The 17,029-nt window shown below is 44.0% G+C and overlaps 1 protein-coding gene across 3 annotated transcripts in view; it reads left to right on the plus strand.

The window, feature by feature from the left end:
- The window catches only part of Ccdc25 (coiled-coil domain containing 25), a 36,785-nt gene extending 21,002 nt beyond the window's left edge, over positions 1–15,783 (plus strand). For 2 of the 3 annotated variants that reach the window (XM_031360920.1, XM_031360919.1), the window contains exons 5-10: positions 1,413–1,464; positions 4,949–5,024; positions 7,241–7,344; positions 7,478–7,680; positions 10,786–10,831; positions 15,422–15,783. In XM_031360920.1, the coding sequence (XP_031216780.1) occupies positions 1,413–1,464; positions 4,949–5,024; positions 7,241–7,344; positions 7,478–7,680; positions 10,786–10,831; positions 15,422–15,451 (511 nt within the window). In that variant the 3' untranslated portion in view covers positions 15,452–15,783. The remainder of the gene's footprint in view (positions 1–1,412; positions 1,465–4,948; positions 5,025–7,240; positions 7,345–7,477; positions 7,681–10,785; positions 10,832–15,421) is intronic. The other variant, XM_031360921.1, reaches the window with a different exon arrangement.
- The last annotated feature ends 1,246 nt before the right edge of the window (positions 15,784–17,029 follow it).

Here is a 17,029-nt window from a genome sequence, read left to right on the forward strand (position 1 = left end):
CATGAGGTTTATTGGGGATACCGGTACCGGGTCGATCTCATGACCTTGCTGGCCAGAGTTCGACACTGGCATCGATCTCGTGACCATGCTGGCCAGAGTTCGACGCCGGGTTGATCTCGTGACCATGCTGGCCAGAGCTCGACGCCGAACACAAGAAGTGTGGGATATTTAAGGGAACATCCACAGGCTGGGGGTGGGGAGAGGGTTACCAAGGAAATCAGAACGTAAAAACAGTGGAAAATTTCAGAGGGACCTGAACCCAAGGTATTCAGTTAGGGAGGGGAACATATTCATTCTAGGAATGTAATCTCCATCTACTGGTTGACAGGGTGGAGTGTCTCATAAACCACTAGACCTTCATTCTTAGTTCCGCCCTCATTGTGGATCAGCCAGGAGGGGCATGTATCGGGAACCAGAGCCCTGAGGCTTTCAGTTCCTAGAACTGGCTATTTTATATTTCTGGCTGGCTACATTGGCCCTCTGTGTCCTTTTATGTAAAGGTTATACACCATACATTTGTATTAAATGCCCTCATTTTAAATTCTAAGATTCTCCAGCCTTTCAGTTGTGTCTCATCTTATTCCCAGCTTTAGGAGGCAGAGGAGATTCTCTGAATTCAAGGTTACTCCAAGTCTACATAGCAAGAACCTGGCTAGGCAGGGCTTTGTTGTGAGCCCACCACTACCACCACCACCACCACCAAGGGAAAAGGGAGGGTTGCGCTGTGGGGCATTCCAAATGATTTTCAGACAGTTCCAGTCCACTATAGACTATATGTTCACCCAGGGATGCCTGCTGATGTCATCAGTGTGTGTGTGGCAGGGTGTGAGATTGGAAGAATTCTTAGTTGGCTTCATCTGTTTCATTTAACGATGTAGCCTGCTTAGTAAGCTAACTTTTCTGATTATACACTTGATACTTGGTCTTGATTGTTCCACCATCACTGAAACCCTATCGTCCTCTTCTCCAGACCGCAGTCCTGCAAAACTCCTAGGTTGGCAACAGTGGGGCTTCACTGACTTCTCCCATCCTTTCGCATCTGAAATTCTCACCCTGTTTTCCTTCTCGGCCTGTGATTTAGTCGGGCCAGCCAAATCTCAGCTCTTCCACAAAGCCTTTGTTCACTGATAGCTGCTCTTGTCTCTCGAAGCTGCACTCTACCAAGGATGTTTCATATTTATTATCTGACTCACCTTGGCTCGTAGCCACGCACAGCTGCACAACTCTCAAGTTTGTCTTGCCTCTCCAGGTTGCTGGCCGGCCTTTGGAGATGTTGACTGTCTGATACTCCCCATGGAGCCTCACGAGTGATAAGTCCCAGAGAATACTATCTTGGAATGAGATGCTTTCAGTGCAAAAGGCTGAAGACATGGTTGTCTTGTTTTTGCTAAAAGTGGTTTCCTTCTTTGTAGGTTCCATGTGGACAAACTCTCTTCGGCTCATGTGTACCTACGATTACAAAAGGTAACTGAATGGAAACACGGACTCATGACCTTTCCTTTATGAAACTGTCCCGCGGTTTCATGAACCAGGTTCTGCCTCGACCGAAGGGAGAACGGAGACCTGAAACACAGAGTTCGAGAACAAAAGGACACGGAGCCAAGTTGAGGGTTTCCAATCAAGGCTCTCCTTTACTTGGGGGGTTCAGCATTCTTATACCAAGAGAACATACTGAATCTCTAGTTACAACGACATTTGAATAACATAAGGAATTAGGAAGGAGTCAGGAAGAGTCTGAGCAAAGTCCAGGAGGATGTCAAAGGGAAACTGGCTGCAGGGCTGAAGGTGTAAACTCAGGGTTCTCGCAGGTCTCAGCTCCGGGGAATGGCTGGAGGCGCAGTCCACAGTGGGGGAGGAGGTCAACAGCAGATGTCTTCAGGCTGTATACATGCCAGCCAGCAGGCGCACAGCAGGCATGAGTTGAGTCTGCAGTAGCAAACTCTGATGTCTTGCAGCTGAGGGACCCCAACACCTTTAGAGATGGGCATCATATAGTTTTTTTATGTGATTAAGTTGTAAATAATTGTGTTCAAAGTCATAAAGATAAGTAAATGTCTTCCTCCTACCCAGAAAATTGTTAGGGAAAATTCTGGATGATTTCCCAGGTAGAAGCCCCACCTTGTCTAGCCAGCTCCGTGCATCACCTGTCCGCCTCAGTTCAGTTGATGCTGACATCTGTTTCTAGCGGCTTCTTGTCAGAATCACTCGGTCCACCTGGTTCCCGAGGGCACTTGTTCCCTGTTATCAAAGTGTCTTTGGGCCGTCTAAAGCAGCAGTGGTAATGCAGGTGGGAAGAGTCTGTGTGCCCTGGTAACAGCACCACCAGTTTTTCTAATTTGCTTGTATCTGTATTTTCAATAGTTAAACTACATAGTATGTGTACTTGTTGTATGTATTGTTTTAAAAAAATAAATGTACTTTGGACTTAACAAGGTTTTAGAAAGTTTAGAAAGTTAAAATGGTCATATGGCTTCCCTGCTGCTAGCGTCTCACATGAGATTTCAGCCCGCAGGCCAATTCCACTCAACTAAGTTCTGGTCTTGATTTGAGCAGTTTTCCCATTATTGTTCCTTCCCTCTTCCAGGAACCATTGTGAGGCATCATAGTGCACTCCCTAGTCCCTTCTGCCCTGATGTCAATGACAATGTCCCTTTTTTATTACCTTGAAGTTCACTTAGTGATCTTCTATGTGTCTTAGTTTTTCTCATGACTACATAGACTCACAGGTGGGAGTGGCCTCTCCTCCATCATGTCAGACAGTACATTCTTAACATGGCTTACACTAGTGGCATGAGCATGGACTGCCTGGCCAGGGCTGTGCCTGCCACCTTTCTCCACCATGGCACTGCATTTCCAGACTTGGTTACTGTAGCTTCTATTCAGGCCGGGGCAAATGTAGTTCCATGTTTTGGAGTGGGGTAGTTTCATTATTTGGGGTTCATGCAGAGTGGGACTCTTTTCTTTCCCCCTTATCTGCATAAGCAAAGATTTGTGTTTATATCTGCTGTGGGCCCTTAGGTATATTCAGATGCTGTGTTCTGCTTTGCCTAATCCTCCCAAGCTCTTACTCATTATTTTCATGAATAAAAAAAAGTTACTAATTTTTTTTAATTTTGTTTTTGTTTTGAGACAGAGTCTCATTATGTAGCCCAGGGTGGCCTCGAACTCAAAGAAATCTGTCTCTACTTCCTGAGTGTTGGATTCAAAAGCATATGCCGTCATGCCCAGTCCAAAAAACTTTTTAACAAAGTTTTGCTGTGGGGACCTGGTCAGAAACCTGCTAGGTACAGCGGGCTGGCCTTGAACTTGTGATCTCCTTCTGAATGCTGGGATTACAAGCATACATGACGGTAACTTATGACATATGAGATCTCTTAAATCTGAGCTGCGGCATCTGGCAGTGTTCCTTGCCCTCAGGTTGTGTGTTCAGAGTGGAGGCTGCAGTGAAGTCACTGGGCAACATGGGAAGTGATGCCAAAAGGGTTTGGTTGTGAATTAATTTGGGCCCACTGTGACTTTCAGAAGCCTGCGAGTGCCAGGCTATAAGACTGCAGCTCAGGCTTTAAGCAGCTGAGAACTCAAGGACAGTGGGGTAATGGTTTTGATCTTCTGCCTTGTGATTTCCGTCGAAAACATTGTTACCAAAAGTTCAAATTAAGCTGTCATTTCTAGTCTGTCTGTATATCTGGGATGTATTTAGACTATTTAATCTTGGCCTACAGCCATGGTATCCCAGGCTGATCGAATTACTTTTTAGTGTCATGGTTTGTAAACTCGATATTATGTTTTCTTGTTTGTTATTTTGATTGCCTGTAGTGAGCTGATAATAGTGGCATAGTTAATAAGAAAGCTGCTTTGTCAGAATTTAGATTGTGTGCAACTCCAGCATTATAAACCCTTATTTAGAAATGCTTGTTTTGAAGGAAAGTCTCACTGTTGGTCATGCTAAACTTGAACGCTTGGGTTCAAAAGACCTTTCTACCTCAGTTTTCTGAGTAGATAGGACTGTATGCACCACCACACCTGACTCTGGCTTTTTTTTTTTTCTTCTTTTTTGTCACTGTGGCTGGTCTGGAGCTTGCTATGTAGAATAGCCTGGAATCCTGACCCTGCACCACATAACTGCCTACTTGCTCCTGTGTAGAAGGGACCAACTCCTTCCTTATTGAGTCATTGTGAGGGTTAAGACCTGTCATATGCTGAAGCTTTGCAGGGTGGCATCTGACAGGTACTGTGTGCCTTCATTGTGGTCTGAATCCAACCCAAAGCGTGATGATCCAGACTCTCAGCAGTGTTTGCTACTACATGGCCATTTTGGATAGAAAAGTCATGACATTTGGGAGCTTTTTTAACTCACTAGTGGAAAGTGACTCAAAGCAAAACTATGGCCTTTACACTTTGTGAGTTCCTAGGCTCACTGGTGTGAGCCTGCCCATTGCTGCTGCTATTGCAGCCTCCACTGACTGCTTTATCTTCCCTTGGGAGCAGCACCACAGATGAAGAACACAAGAACTGATTTTGGCTGGGAGGTAAACGGCTGGTGAGAGGTTTGGGATCCAGAACTCCAGGGCATCTGTTTCAAAGGAAGGTTACAGGGATCTCCGCCAGGAAGGTGTCTAGATCTCAGAATGGACACCATTTTCCCCCAAGCTTTCTGGAAACGAATGGGGATGGCAAAAACCACTGAGACATAACTGTAGTTAATATCTTCAACATGGTTTTTAAAATGTGTTAAGTATAGTTTTCTGCTAGTGCCTTCTCTTAGTCTAGGTAGCATTCTGTGGTGGGCATGGTAAACATACTTCATCTTTCAGTGTTCTGCAATCCACCTGAAGAGCACCTGCTTGTTTGTAAGCTCATGTCCAGCAAGTAAGGCAGCAGATGCCTTGTGAGTGCTCCAGTGGCCATCGGTAACCAAGAGGATTATTTGGTTTATTTTGTGTTGCAGGGAGAGAAGATAGAAGACATTCCAAAGGAGGTTCTGATGGACTGTGCCCACCTTGTGAAGGCCAATAGCATTCAAGGTCAGTTTGCCTAGCATTCACTTTTTCTATGTTTGGATCATAGTCCATCTTATCAAGCATGAATCTGGGACAGCAGGAGACCCGTCTGAGGAGGCTTGTCAGTGAACTGAAAGCTCATACTCCACTCCTCTCCATTTTACTGTCCTTTGTCTTGACTCTTTTGACTTTCCCTTTCCTTGAGTAGGAAGTCATCCAGCTCTGCCTAAGACTTTTGGCAACATGGCAGTGTTGATGGCTAAGGAGATGTCTGCCGCCATCAGTTGTCAACAGACTGTAAAACTAGAGGAGTTTGGTTCAGTTTTTTGATGTTGTTGTTTGTTTGTTTTTAAATATTATATTGTCACATTCCCTGGAACTGAGGTTATAGACAGTTGTGAACTACAATGTGGTTGTTAGGAAATTAAACTCAGATCCTCTAGAAGAGCATCCATTGTTCTGAGCTACCTCTCCAGCCCCTTGTTTGGAACTTTTGAACGGGGAACTTGATATGTAGCCTGGACTAGCATGGAACTCACTGTGTGGCCCAGGCTGACAACTCACAATTCTCCTATTTCAACTTCCTGGGTACTGGAAGTATAGATATGTTTAACTATACCAGGCTTAGAGGCAGCATCTTTAAATCACGCCCTTTCTTTTCTCCTCCTCTCCCATGCTTTTCCTTCATTTAATTTGTGAAGGTTTTGAGTCAGTTGACTCTGTTGTCCTCCTTACCCGCTGATCTGGGTGGTCTGAGTGTCCTTATCTTTTAGGAGCTCACTCTCAGAGTGAGTCCAGTGTGCAGTAGGAATTGGAAACAATCACCTTATGTGTTTTAGGCAGTAGTTAAAAATACTGGGCTTGGTGCCTGTGTAATTCTAGATAAGATTAAATCTAATTGAAAGGTCTAGAAGGATAGTTATGAGGATGGAGATAGAAGTTATGAAGAGGGTTGAGAGAGGTGTGGGTTTAATTGAGTGAGCTAATAGATAGAGATTTTAGGAGTAGGATGTAGACCTGGATAGAAAGAGAGAACTGGTTATAAATGAAGTTGGAAGAGGATCCAGAGCAAACACAGCTGATAACAGGCACTGGAGTCAGTGATTACACAAGGAGAGCTTGGCAGCCTTCCTTCATGTAGACTGGTATCTTCAGTCTCAACCCAGGCAGCCCTAATTACAAACCAGGTGCACAGACTAAGAAGCTTAAAGTTGGCCTTTTGGAGCCACCAGTTTCCAACTCCATAGTCAGCAGGTTGTTCTGAGTGAGGACACTCTATTTTATGGTAGAGTAAAATGTCAGATCTTCAGTTACTGAAGTAAAAAATGAAATAAGCAAATTGTTTATTCTGTGTTCCAGCATCTTCCACACAGCCTGTTCTTTCCCATGCCCCTGGCTTGCAGATGAACCTTGGTTTGAAGAGCTGTAGACTCTTTATTCTTGGCTTCATTTCTTCTTAATGTCCTTAGAGTTTATGAGTTCTAGAGAGAACAGAGGGGAAGATTCATGACACGGGATTATTCCTTTCCTTCCTCAGCCTTCTGTAGTGATCCATCACACAGCAGAAAAGGAGCTAGGCCCCAGGTCCCACTCTTTTTTTCTTTTTTTTTTAAAACGATTTATTTATTATTATATCTAAGTACACTGCAGCTATCTTCAGACGCACCAGAAGAGGGCATCAGATCTCATTACGGGTGATTGTGAGCTACCACGTGGTTGCTGGGATTTGAACTCAGGACCTTTGGAAGAACAGTCAGTGCTCTTACCTGCCAAGCCATCTCTCCAGCCCCCGAGGTTCCACTCTTACTCAGTAGCAGAGGACAGTGCTGAGGACTGAAGAGAGTTGTGAGCTTGCGGAGGACACCCCACTGGCAGCTCTGTACTTACCAAGTTCTCTCCACTCAGTACCTAGAGCATGGGGACTAAGCTTTCTGGTTTCTGCTAAATTGGCTCGTTTCAGTTCAGACTCATAGGTTTTATTTAGGGGAAAAGGCTTCTTGATAACCAAACAAGCCTTTCTAAACATGTTGATTTCCTCAGTGTCAGAGCCAGGACCCTTGCTTTTTCTACTCTAATACTTTGGCATAATGTTCAATTTCCCACTCTCCTTTAGTCCTTTGGGACGTTGGAAGTGAGCTTTTCTTAAGCCTTGTCTGGGGCGGATGTTGTTTTGCTGTGGGTGAGAGCTGTGCCACTCAGTCTCATGTCTCCTGCCTGCTGAAGATAGTCTCTCTTGGCAGGCTGCAAGATGAACAATGTTAATGTGGTTTACACGCCATGGTCTAACCTGAAGAAAACAGCTGACATGGATGTGGGCCAGATAGGCTTTCACAGGCAGAAGGATGTAAGTGTTCATACCCCAAGCTTCCCACGGGTGTTAAACTGGGTGGCTAAAGCCCTGAAAAGCCAAAGCCTTGCCCTCTTAGGTGAGAGAAAAGTAATTAAGACTAACCAGTTTCCCCTTACCTCCCTCAAAGGTAAAGATTGTGACAGTGGAGAAGAAAGTGAATGAAATCTTAAACCGATTAGAAAAGACCAAACTGGAGAAGTTTCCAGACCTAGCAGCAGAGAAAGAAAGCAGAGACCGTGAAGAGAGGAATGAGAAGAAAGCCCAGATTCAGGAAATGAAAAGGAAAGAGAAAGAAGAAATGAAGAAGAAAAGGGAAATGGATGAACTTAGGTATGCTGGGGCTGAGGCCTTGCTGTTTACCCAGTTCTCCCCACGGGTTCTGAGAATAATGCCCCAGTGGCTAGACAAGCTTGGAGTATTGACTGAGTTGTTAAAGGTGGTTGTGTTGATGTGGTGAATCCCCCTGTTACATCGGTGTTGGGTGTGAGTGAGCAAAAGGAAAGGTTTCACCTCACCATAAGCCACCATGGGCTTTCCTCAGATGCCGGCTTGTTCTTGGGGAAGGAAGAGGGTTAGGAGTGTGTAGTCCTGAGCACCGGGGCCACTGGAGCCAGGATGTGCAGCTGAGCAACTCAGAGCTGCTTTCCAGTGCTTTTTCTGCCTTTTGGAAGTTGAATGCATTAATGTGACGAGACCTGCTTCAGTATCCTATAGTTTCAATCCACAGGTAAATTACAGTCTGGCTCCTGACATCTTAGTGAAGGTGACCATGAGGATGCTGACTGGTATCAGTTTTCTGTTGCTTCGAGAACAGATGTCCCCAAATTTAACTCCTCAAAGCAACGTACAGACCTGCAAGAAGTTCTGACTAATCCAAACAAACGAGACATCAGCAGGGCAGTTCTTTTCTAGAGGCTCTAGCGGGGACTCGAGTTTCCAGAGGCTGCCCACATTATGTGGCTTGTTGCCTGGCCTCCTGCCTTCTCTGCTTTTAAGGTGACTAGATCAGACACACTTGCACCATCCTCAGTCATCTCCCTGTCATAAAGAACTGTCACACCTGCAGAGTGTGTGTCCACATAAGATGGCGTGTCTGTTGCTTCTAGAGATTTGGATGTGAACATCCTGGGGGAGGGGAGCTTTGGAAGCATCATTCCACCTGCCATATTGAATATGTACTGCTGCTCTTGAACACAGGCCCAGTTGTCTTGTTGATGTTTGAGTGTGGTTAAGGCATCTGCCTCCTGAATGCTCGGATAACGGCATGTACCAGCTACCTCTTGGTTTTCTTTTCATTTTTTCTCTTCCTTTCATTATGTAGTGCTAAGGAGTGAACTAGGGCAAATGCTGTAGCACAGAACTCTGTCTCTTGTTTCCCCTAGGAGGAAGTTGTCCTTGTGACTTGTAGTCATGGAACTCCTAGGTTTCCATGGATGCCATTTGTGATATGTGCAGCAGAAAGGACATAAGTGTGGGGTGGCACAAATTAAAAGCCACCTATCTGCCCTTGCTCTGACCCAGCTTTCTCTGAATACCCTGGGTTCTTAGGAAGCTTGCTGGGCAAGGGCATAGCTGCTGTGATTGTGTATGTTCAGGTGTGAGGTTGTGTTCCTGTCAAGGTCCTGAATCAGGAGATCTGGCTACTTTTAAAGTTGAGCATTCAGATGGAGAGCTCAGGCAGGGAATGTTGTCTTGCACTAGTCTGCTGACTGAAGCAGGCGGATACATAGACTTGGATATCTGATATTGCCTGCAAATGGGAGCCTGCTGTGAGTTGTTAAAATGGCTCACTTTGGTAATACTTGCGAGTCTGGCAAGCAGGATTTGCAGCTGTCTTAGTTAGGGTTTTTATTGCTGTGACAATGACCATAGCAACTCTTACAAAGAAAAGCATTTACTTGGAGCTTGTTTATTGTTTGAGAGTTTAGTCCATTATCATCATGGCAGGAAGCATGGTGGCACACAGGCAAACATGGTACTAGGGGAGTAGCTGAGAATTCTATTGTCTTGATCCCAAGGCAGCAGGAAGAGGGAAGTGACATTAGGCCCAACTTGACCATTTGTTTTGAAACCTCAGAGCCCCACCCCCAGTGACACACTTCTTCCAATGAGGCCACACCTCCTAATTGTGCCACTCTCTGTGAGCCTACAGGTAGCGGGTTAGGTGGCATCATTTTCATTTAAGCCACCACAACAGGTAGTTCTTGGCTTTAGTTTGGAGAAGTGGAAAATTGAAGAAAATATGCCCTTCTGTTTCCTTTGCATCTTTAACTACTTTGGTTAGAAACATGGATGTTTTGTGTTAGAAACACGATGACACTTCATTTACCTCTTGCTCAGGAGGAATGGCTGACATTTGCCCTCTGACTCACTGTTCTTGAAAGTGCTTCTTGCATGTCCTCAACTCAGCAGTGACATATTTCTGTTACCTGAACTCACAAAAGGGAGTGAGTCTGAGTAGCACCTAAGCGTCTTGCTGAGAGTTACAAAGCTCTGCTGCCCTCTCGTATTCGTTTTGTACAATATCCATTCAGAATGAGTTGAGTAATATAGAGATGCTATGATTTGTGCTGGAGGTAGAGCTGTCCTCCGACCTCCACGGGCATCCTGCACTTACACACATACACACACAAGACATAATTTCTCTTTTAAGTTTCAAGCAAACATGATGAGGCTTTGAGTGAGTCAGTGAGTTCTTTTTTTTGTTTCTTTGTTTGTTTTGTTTTGTTTTTTGAGACAGCATTTCTCTGCACCATGGCCTGGCCAGGAATTCACTGTGTACCCTAGGCTGACCTCACATTTGTGACAGTCTCCTGCCGCAGCCTCCTAAGTGGTAGTTTTTAGCCCAGCTGACAGGCATCAACTGAGCTGGCAGCTTGTGTTTTAGTAAGAGCTCTTTGCCTGGTGGATTACAGAGGGACCCAGAGTCAGGGGAGCCAGAAGTTAAGTGATTGGCAGTGGTCCAGACCACGGATGAAGTTTGGACTCTGAGAGGGAAACTCACTGTAAAATGGTAGGACTTGGTTTGATGGTAGTTTGGGTTGAGATGCAAAGCTAAGAATGGCTCCTGGGTTTGAAATGGAGTGGACAGTGATGCTGTTCTAGGCAACAGGAGAACGAAATGTATTTGTTTCCGTAGGGGAATAGATTTTGATTTAGATATAGACCAGAAGTCTGGAACCATCTTTTAGGAATCTCAAAAGGTGTTGGGCGATTTGAGTTACTAGGGAGTGCAAAGGAAATGTAGCCTTCAGAAAGGCACGCTTGTGTGCTTTCTTCAGAGTGGGAGCAGTTAGCCCACTGAGCCTTCCACAGACGACGTGCTGTCTGTCTGTGAGACGCTTGCTGACACAGTAACCTCATTTGGGTTTAGGGTGCTAGCCACCCACAAAATGCTTATTGGGAAATGACCTCAATTTGACTATGTTCTTTTAGGAGCTACTCATCGCTAATGAAAGTTGAGAATATGTCCTCCAATCAGGTATGTTCACGTTTCTTACTCTACTGTTGTGCCTTGAAATATTTCACAGTCTTTAATAGTTGAGTTATTGACTCTTGTAGTGTTACAGATTGCTTACCACGGTTGGCAGCTAGTATGGAGGAGGAGGCTGAGCAAGTGTGTGTGTGTGTGCATGTGTCTGTGTGCGTGTGTGTCTGTGCGTGTGTCTATGCGTGTGTCTGTGTGTGTGTGTGTCTGTTGTGTGTGTATGTGTGTGTGTGTGTGTCTGTGTTCTGTGTGTGTGTCTGTGTGTGTGTGCGTGTGTTTGTTTGTGTGTCAGGCATTATCTTCCTGCCCCATGATCTTGTGTTTGCTTTTGCATGGATCACATTAAAGAAAGGGTCTGATACCTCACCTGCTGTGAAGGGCAGGCCTATTAGTATTACAAGGTGTACCATTCAGTTTTTCCTTACTCTAGTATAATGCCCGAGATAATCAATTTAGGAAGAAAGGGGCTTTGACTTGGGATTTTAGAGGTTTGGGGCTGTGGTCAATTACCCTGCTGCTTTGGGTCCAGTATTAAGACAGCATCATGATGGGAACACAGGAGAAGGCAAGGTGCACATCTTACAGCAGCTGGGAGCAAAGAGGTAAGTGGGAGGCAGGAGTCCCAGCACCTGGGAAGGCCATGCCTCAGGTACCTGGCTTTCTTTACACTAAACACCACTTTTAAATGTTCTGCCTCCCAGAGCATGGACTAGAGAACAGGCATTCAGCACGTGGCCTTTGGGGACATTTTCAGACCCCAAACTGTGGCACAGCACTGTAGTCTAATTCTTTTCTACTTTCTTAGTTCCTGCTCCTATTTCCAAGCTTTGCAAAGAAAAAAAGAAAGAAATTAATAAATTTCCATTTATTAAATCCTCTACTAGTAATGCTGTAGACTTCACAATATAGTTAAACAGAGTCAGAATTACCCCTTTCAATTAAAAATAAATGTACAAAATATGAGACCATATGCCTGAATACCAGCATTGATTCTTTTCATACTTGTTAGGACTTGGAATAAATGTTGACATGTTCCAGGGTTCTGTCTTGTTTTTGAGACAGGTTTTTCCTTTGTTGCTCAGGCTGCCATGAAACTCCCCTTACCCAGTCTGGTCTCAGACTCCCCGCCTCTGTTTCCCAAGTGCTAGGATTACAAGTAGGCACCACCACATTTGGCTCAGGTTCTTTCATAATACGGCCTTTAAAATGTATGCTTTAGATTGTATCATCAGATATGCTAGACATGAATTGCAAATGCTGTTTAAATGAAAATTAAGTTTGAAGCCTGTGTTCTTCAGCTATATTAGCTTTGTGTGGCCCGGTGGCTACTGTTTCAGCACAGATAAAGAACCTACCATTACTACAGAAAGCTCTGCTAAGTGGCTCAGTTTCCCGCCTAAGGGTATCTACTTAAATTACAAGTTAAGTGCATGATTGGAGTCAGTAGAATTTTAAACATTGCTTATGTCCAGTACCTGTTCTAGAACAGGTAAGAACACATTTTACTACAACATCTGTTAACTAAAGTTTTGAGGCTCCTTTATGAATCAAGATGTTACTATAAATTACTTGTGAAAATTTCCAAAATAGCACTGTGTAGTTCCTCAGGACTGAATGTGAAGTCAAGAGATTTAAACTGTCACTGGATTAAGTCTAGTACATTTTTAGCCTTTTGGGGGGATTATTGCTCACTGTAGAGACATTACCTCATGGAGTTGTTGTAACTTGTAAACAAGGGTGTGCCCTGATGCTAGACTTGGTCGTCATAGGTAATTGTCATTGGTCCTTACTTGGAGTCCTGAGTTTGTTTAAGCCTCTGCATATTATTCTTGGCTTTCCAGAAACTCAGAATATTTTAACCTTAGCAGAGGCCTGTGATAGATTCCAAGTCAAGTTCAATAAAAACTAATGCTCCTGTCTCTGCTGTGCTGACTGCAAACTTTTAGAAACTTTATTTAGAAATGGCTTTCCACCAGAAATCTGGCCTGTGTTTCAACCTTGTACCAGTTGTTCCCACAGTGAATCTTTAAGAGTTTTATATGTTTATCTAGAATTGGAAACACATATGTGCATATGTACACACACATATGTATACGTATGCATGCATACACACATATATTTGCACATACCATCTCTTGCAATTTTTGAGGAATTGGTTCCAAGGCCCTAGGAATACTAAAATCTGAAGTCTGTAGATGCTTAAAACCCTCATGAAATAGAAAAATATTGTTGTGTAAGTCACGTTTTATCTCCCTATGTGCTTTAGTCTGAGTATTATCACTTATACCAAATACAGTATAAATGCAGGTGTAGAGAGTTGTCACCCTGTAGTGCTTATGAAATATTGACAAGAAAAACACAGTGCCTGTGTTTGTGGGATTCCTAAGTGCTCTCTGTGTTTGGTTGGATCTGCAGAAATAGACCCCACAGATGCGGAGGACCAGCCATGCATATATATGCACAGATACTGTAATTAAGAGTCCCGAGACTACAGCTTTTGATGTGAGACAAACTTTCCCTCCCCCCGTTCTGTTACTTGCTGCCATGCATGAGGTGCTCCAATCGAAAGGCTTTAGTCTCCTTGTAATATTTTTTGCTCTATTACCATCTTGTACAACCTAATTTGTAGTGTGAACCTCTGATCTTCCTTCAGAGGCTGATGCTTATGTGAGATAGTGCTCATCAGGAAGAGTACTGGTCTCTGTCTGAGCTAGATGTTCATCAGAATTTTGAGTTCTCCATTTAGCATAACCTCTTTGATCTGTAATTTTTAGTCCTCTTTTATGTGCACTTGGGGTTCTATATCGTTGCTATTGCATTCCTCTTGCTCAAAAGTTAGCACTGGGTGACAAGAGGCCTGTCTGTAAGTTGAGTGGGAATCTGAAATGTGAAAGTTGTCCAAGGACAGTCCCTGACTGCAGACACACAGTTAAACATTCCTGTGGTGCCAGAGCACCTGCCCACATCCAGTGAGTAGCCCTATAGGGAGTGTGCACTGTCTCTGTTACCAGCTGGTGGCCTTACTGAGTTATTCGTCCTCACTGGCTAAGTAAAGAAGCTGATACTGGATGTCTCTGATGCTGTGCCTGAAATTTAGGACTCTGAGGCAGTCAGTCCTCCTACTGGAACAAAGCATTTCCCATTGTGCTAATAAAAGAGGAGCACATGGACTAGAGATATGGCTCTGCAGTAAGCAGAGCTTTCTCTTCTTCCAATAGACCTGGGTTCTGTTCCTGGCACCCACGTGGCAGCTTACATCTCTTAAGACTCCCATTCCAGGGGACCCCGTCCCTTCTTCTGACTTCCCAAGGGTTTTTGCATGCATATGGTACATATACACATACACTAAAATAAACGTATTTTTAAATTAATCTAGTGTATTATTTGGTGTGTTGTGCACATGTGATGGTGCAGCACATGCATGCAGTGCCCTATAGGCTAGATGTTGGATCCCCCTTGAACTGGGATTATGGATGGTTATAAGCCACCATATGGGTTCTGGGAATCGAACCTGGGTCTTCTGCATGAATAACAAATGCTTTTAACCACTGTACCATCTTTCCAGCTTATAAAATAAATACTTTTTTGAGAAAGAGGTAGGGGAAAGAGGAGCAACAGAGAGAGAGCCACTGAGAGAAAAACAGCCTTTATAGAAACTACCGTTTCCTGCCCTCACCTACTGTCTTCCAACCATTTCCAACAAGGGTCCTTAAAAGAAGAAGAACCCTAAGTCCGATCCCTGCCCCTGGCAGTACTGGTGTTGAGCAATAACAGATAGAAATGGAACCAGTAAAGTGGTGAGTGCTGCACAAGCCAGCACTGCCAGGAAAGAATCCTGCCAGGGTGTGCTGATGTAAGGGAGCTGGGGCTTATCAGCCATGCAGTGAGATTGTCCTTTACTCGTGTGCTGTGGTGTGTGAGAGGCCAAGCTGGCTAGCTTGATTACTAGCCCATGTTTGGCTTCTTAAGGACTTTGCCTGGTAAAAGGGAAGGAAAACAGTCAGCATTCATGTGAAATAACAAATCTAGGAAAACCAGGAGGTTCAGAATACTGAGATTTAGGGCACACATTTTATATATGACAGTGCTATTGGCATAAGGAAGCAAGATACTGTTCATATAGTATACTTGTGGAGGATTAGTCTTTTTCTAAAATTGTGTGTATGTGTGTTATGTGTGTGTGTTTCATGATCTAATATGACATGAGCTGTGTTCAGAGACTAAAGTCACTCCGGGAGAACAGGTCACTCTATTTTAAAAGTTCAGGATTTATGCTAAATGATTAGCTATTCACTATCCATCTGCAGAGTCAAAATTTCATCCAGCCGTCTACCAGTTGGGGTGAGCTTTACATTGTGATTTGGAAGTTATAAAGTAACTTGAGGACCTTGGAGGCTGGGTCTACTCTCCTTGGTCATATAAGCTAATGACAGCAGGCAGTGGTGAGCTCGGTCATCTTCCTGCTAGCTTTCTGCACCCCTGCACCCTGAGATTAGGACTGAGAAAGGGCTGCAGGTTAGCATTGATGATTATGACTGACTGGAGAGCTCGAGGCCTTCACACTCTCTCTTTCATCTCTTGCAGGATGGTAATGATTCCGATGAGTTCATGTGAGATAAGCAAAGGACCCTGGGAAGACATGAATGTGGAGACCATTACAGAGCTTTTGATTTCATCTAGGTTCTGAATTACAGAAACCAACCAACCAAAATTCTACCTTCATTCTACATAGACATACATCATTGGGTTTTGGAGTTTTTAAAAAAAAAAAAAAGTCATCATTTTGCTGATGAAAAGAACAGTTGTATAATATAGTTGAACTTGAAGAAAACTTCTAAGTTTAGGAAAAGGAGAATATTTTTGTCAGAACATTCGTCAGTACCTCATGAAGGCTGGCTGCCTTTGTTTTTGAGATAGACATTGGAGTAGACCAACTCTGGAAAGTGTTTCTGTGGCTGTGGTCTGTCCTAGGAACAGATGTCATGAAATGCGTTCCTATTTCTAAAATATCTACTTCTGTGAAGAAGACAGTGGTGGCTTACTCAGGCCAGGGCCCTCCTGACAACGGTTTCCTGACTAGAAGAAAGGCACGTGGGTTTGAAGGCAGCAGCAGTACTTATTTAACTTGGATTTCGATATTGGCAAGTTCTCTCTTGCTGGCTACAGAGTAGCTGGCCCAGCTCTTAGCTTATTCTAAGGGTTCTGTTCTCACTCCTGTGAGGTGGGGGTCCCATCTCAGCATCGTAGTTACATAGTTGATCTTAACCAAGCTTGGGAACTCATCACCCAAAGTCACAAGTGATCCAAGCTACAGATGTGACAACTAGACTCTAAAGCCATTTCTATGTGTGGCGGGAGACAGGAAAGGGTGCTCTGCTAGTCCTGAGAGTGACACAGATTGCCTCATGATTGTCTTAACTGTATCATGAAACAAAAGTCCACTGTGGATTGCAAGCTTTAGAAAGAATCAAGCATTTTCCTTAGCCAGCCAAGGCATCTGTTTCCTTACTTTGGAATGATATTTATGCTGAATTGTAACCCCACAGTTGTAGGCTCAGTGACTTCACATGTATGTAGCACTAGTACTGGTCTGAGCCACCTGCTGTCCAGTGGATACCTTTTGTTACAGGGTTTAAGGGAACCCCTGTAGAGACTCAACAGAACAATGAGAGGAGAGAGAGCAAAGCCCACAGAGTAGTGAGTGGCGTGCAGATCCATATTCTAGCACACCACACAGTAGCCACAGCACTGGGGTGCTGAGCCAGTAGAAATGATTTCTTCAGCAGATGTACCAGCTGTCATCACTGACGTATGTGCAAAACCAGGATGATGAGCCCTGGTATTCCAAGTTGAGTATGAGTTGAACTGGAAAATTCCCTGAGGCATAGCTTGTTAGCCAATTTGAGGAGAGCCAATTTGAGAGGTATGAAAGTCAGCACCAGAGACCAGTGAGAGAGAGAGAGAGAGAGAGAGAGAGAGAGAGAGAGAGAGAGAGAGAATGAGAATGTATGTGTGTGTGTTATTTAGACTGGAGTTCTGTGATTTTAAAAAAAATTATAATAAAGTATCATTTTTATCAGAGGACATTGATATATGAATTCTTAGAACTTGTTTTTTATAGAGGAGAGCAGCCCCCACCTCCACACTGGTTCAAGGCTAATTGTGCTGTAAAAGCTCATTTATCCTAGGTTC

The sequence above is a fragment of the Mastomys coucha genome, unplaced genomic scaffold (assembly GCF_008632895.1).
Source record: "Mastomys coucha isolate ucsf_1 unplaced genomic scaffold, UCSF_Mcou_1 pScaffold9, whole genome shotgun sequence".
Classification (NCBI taxonomy): Eukaryota; Metazoa; Chordata; class Mammalia; order Rodentia; family Muridae; genus Mastomys; species Mastomys coucha.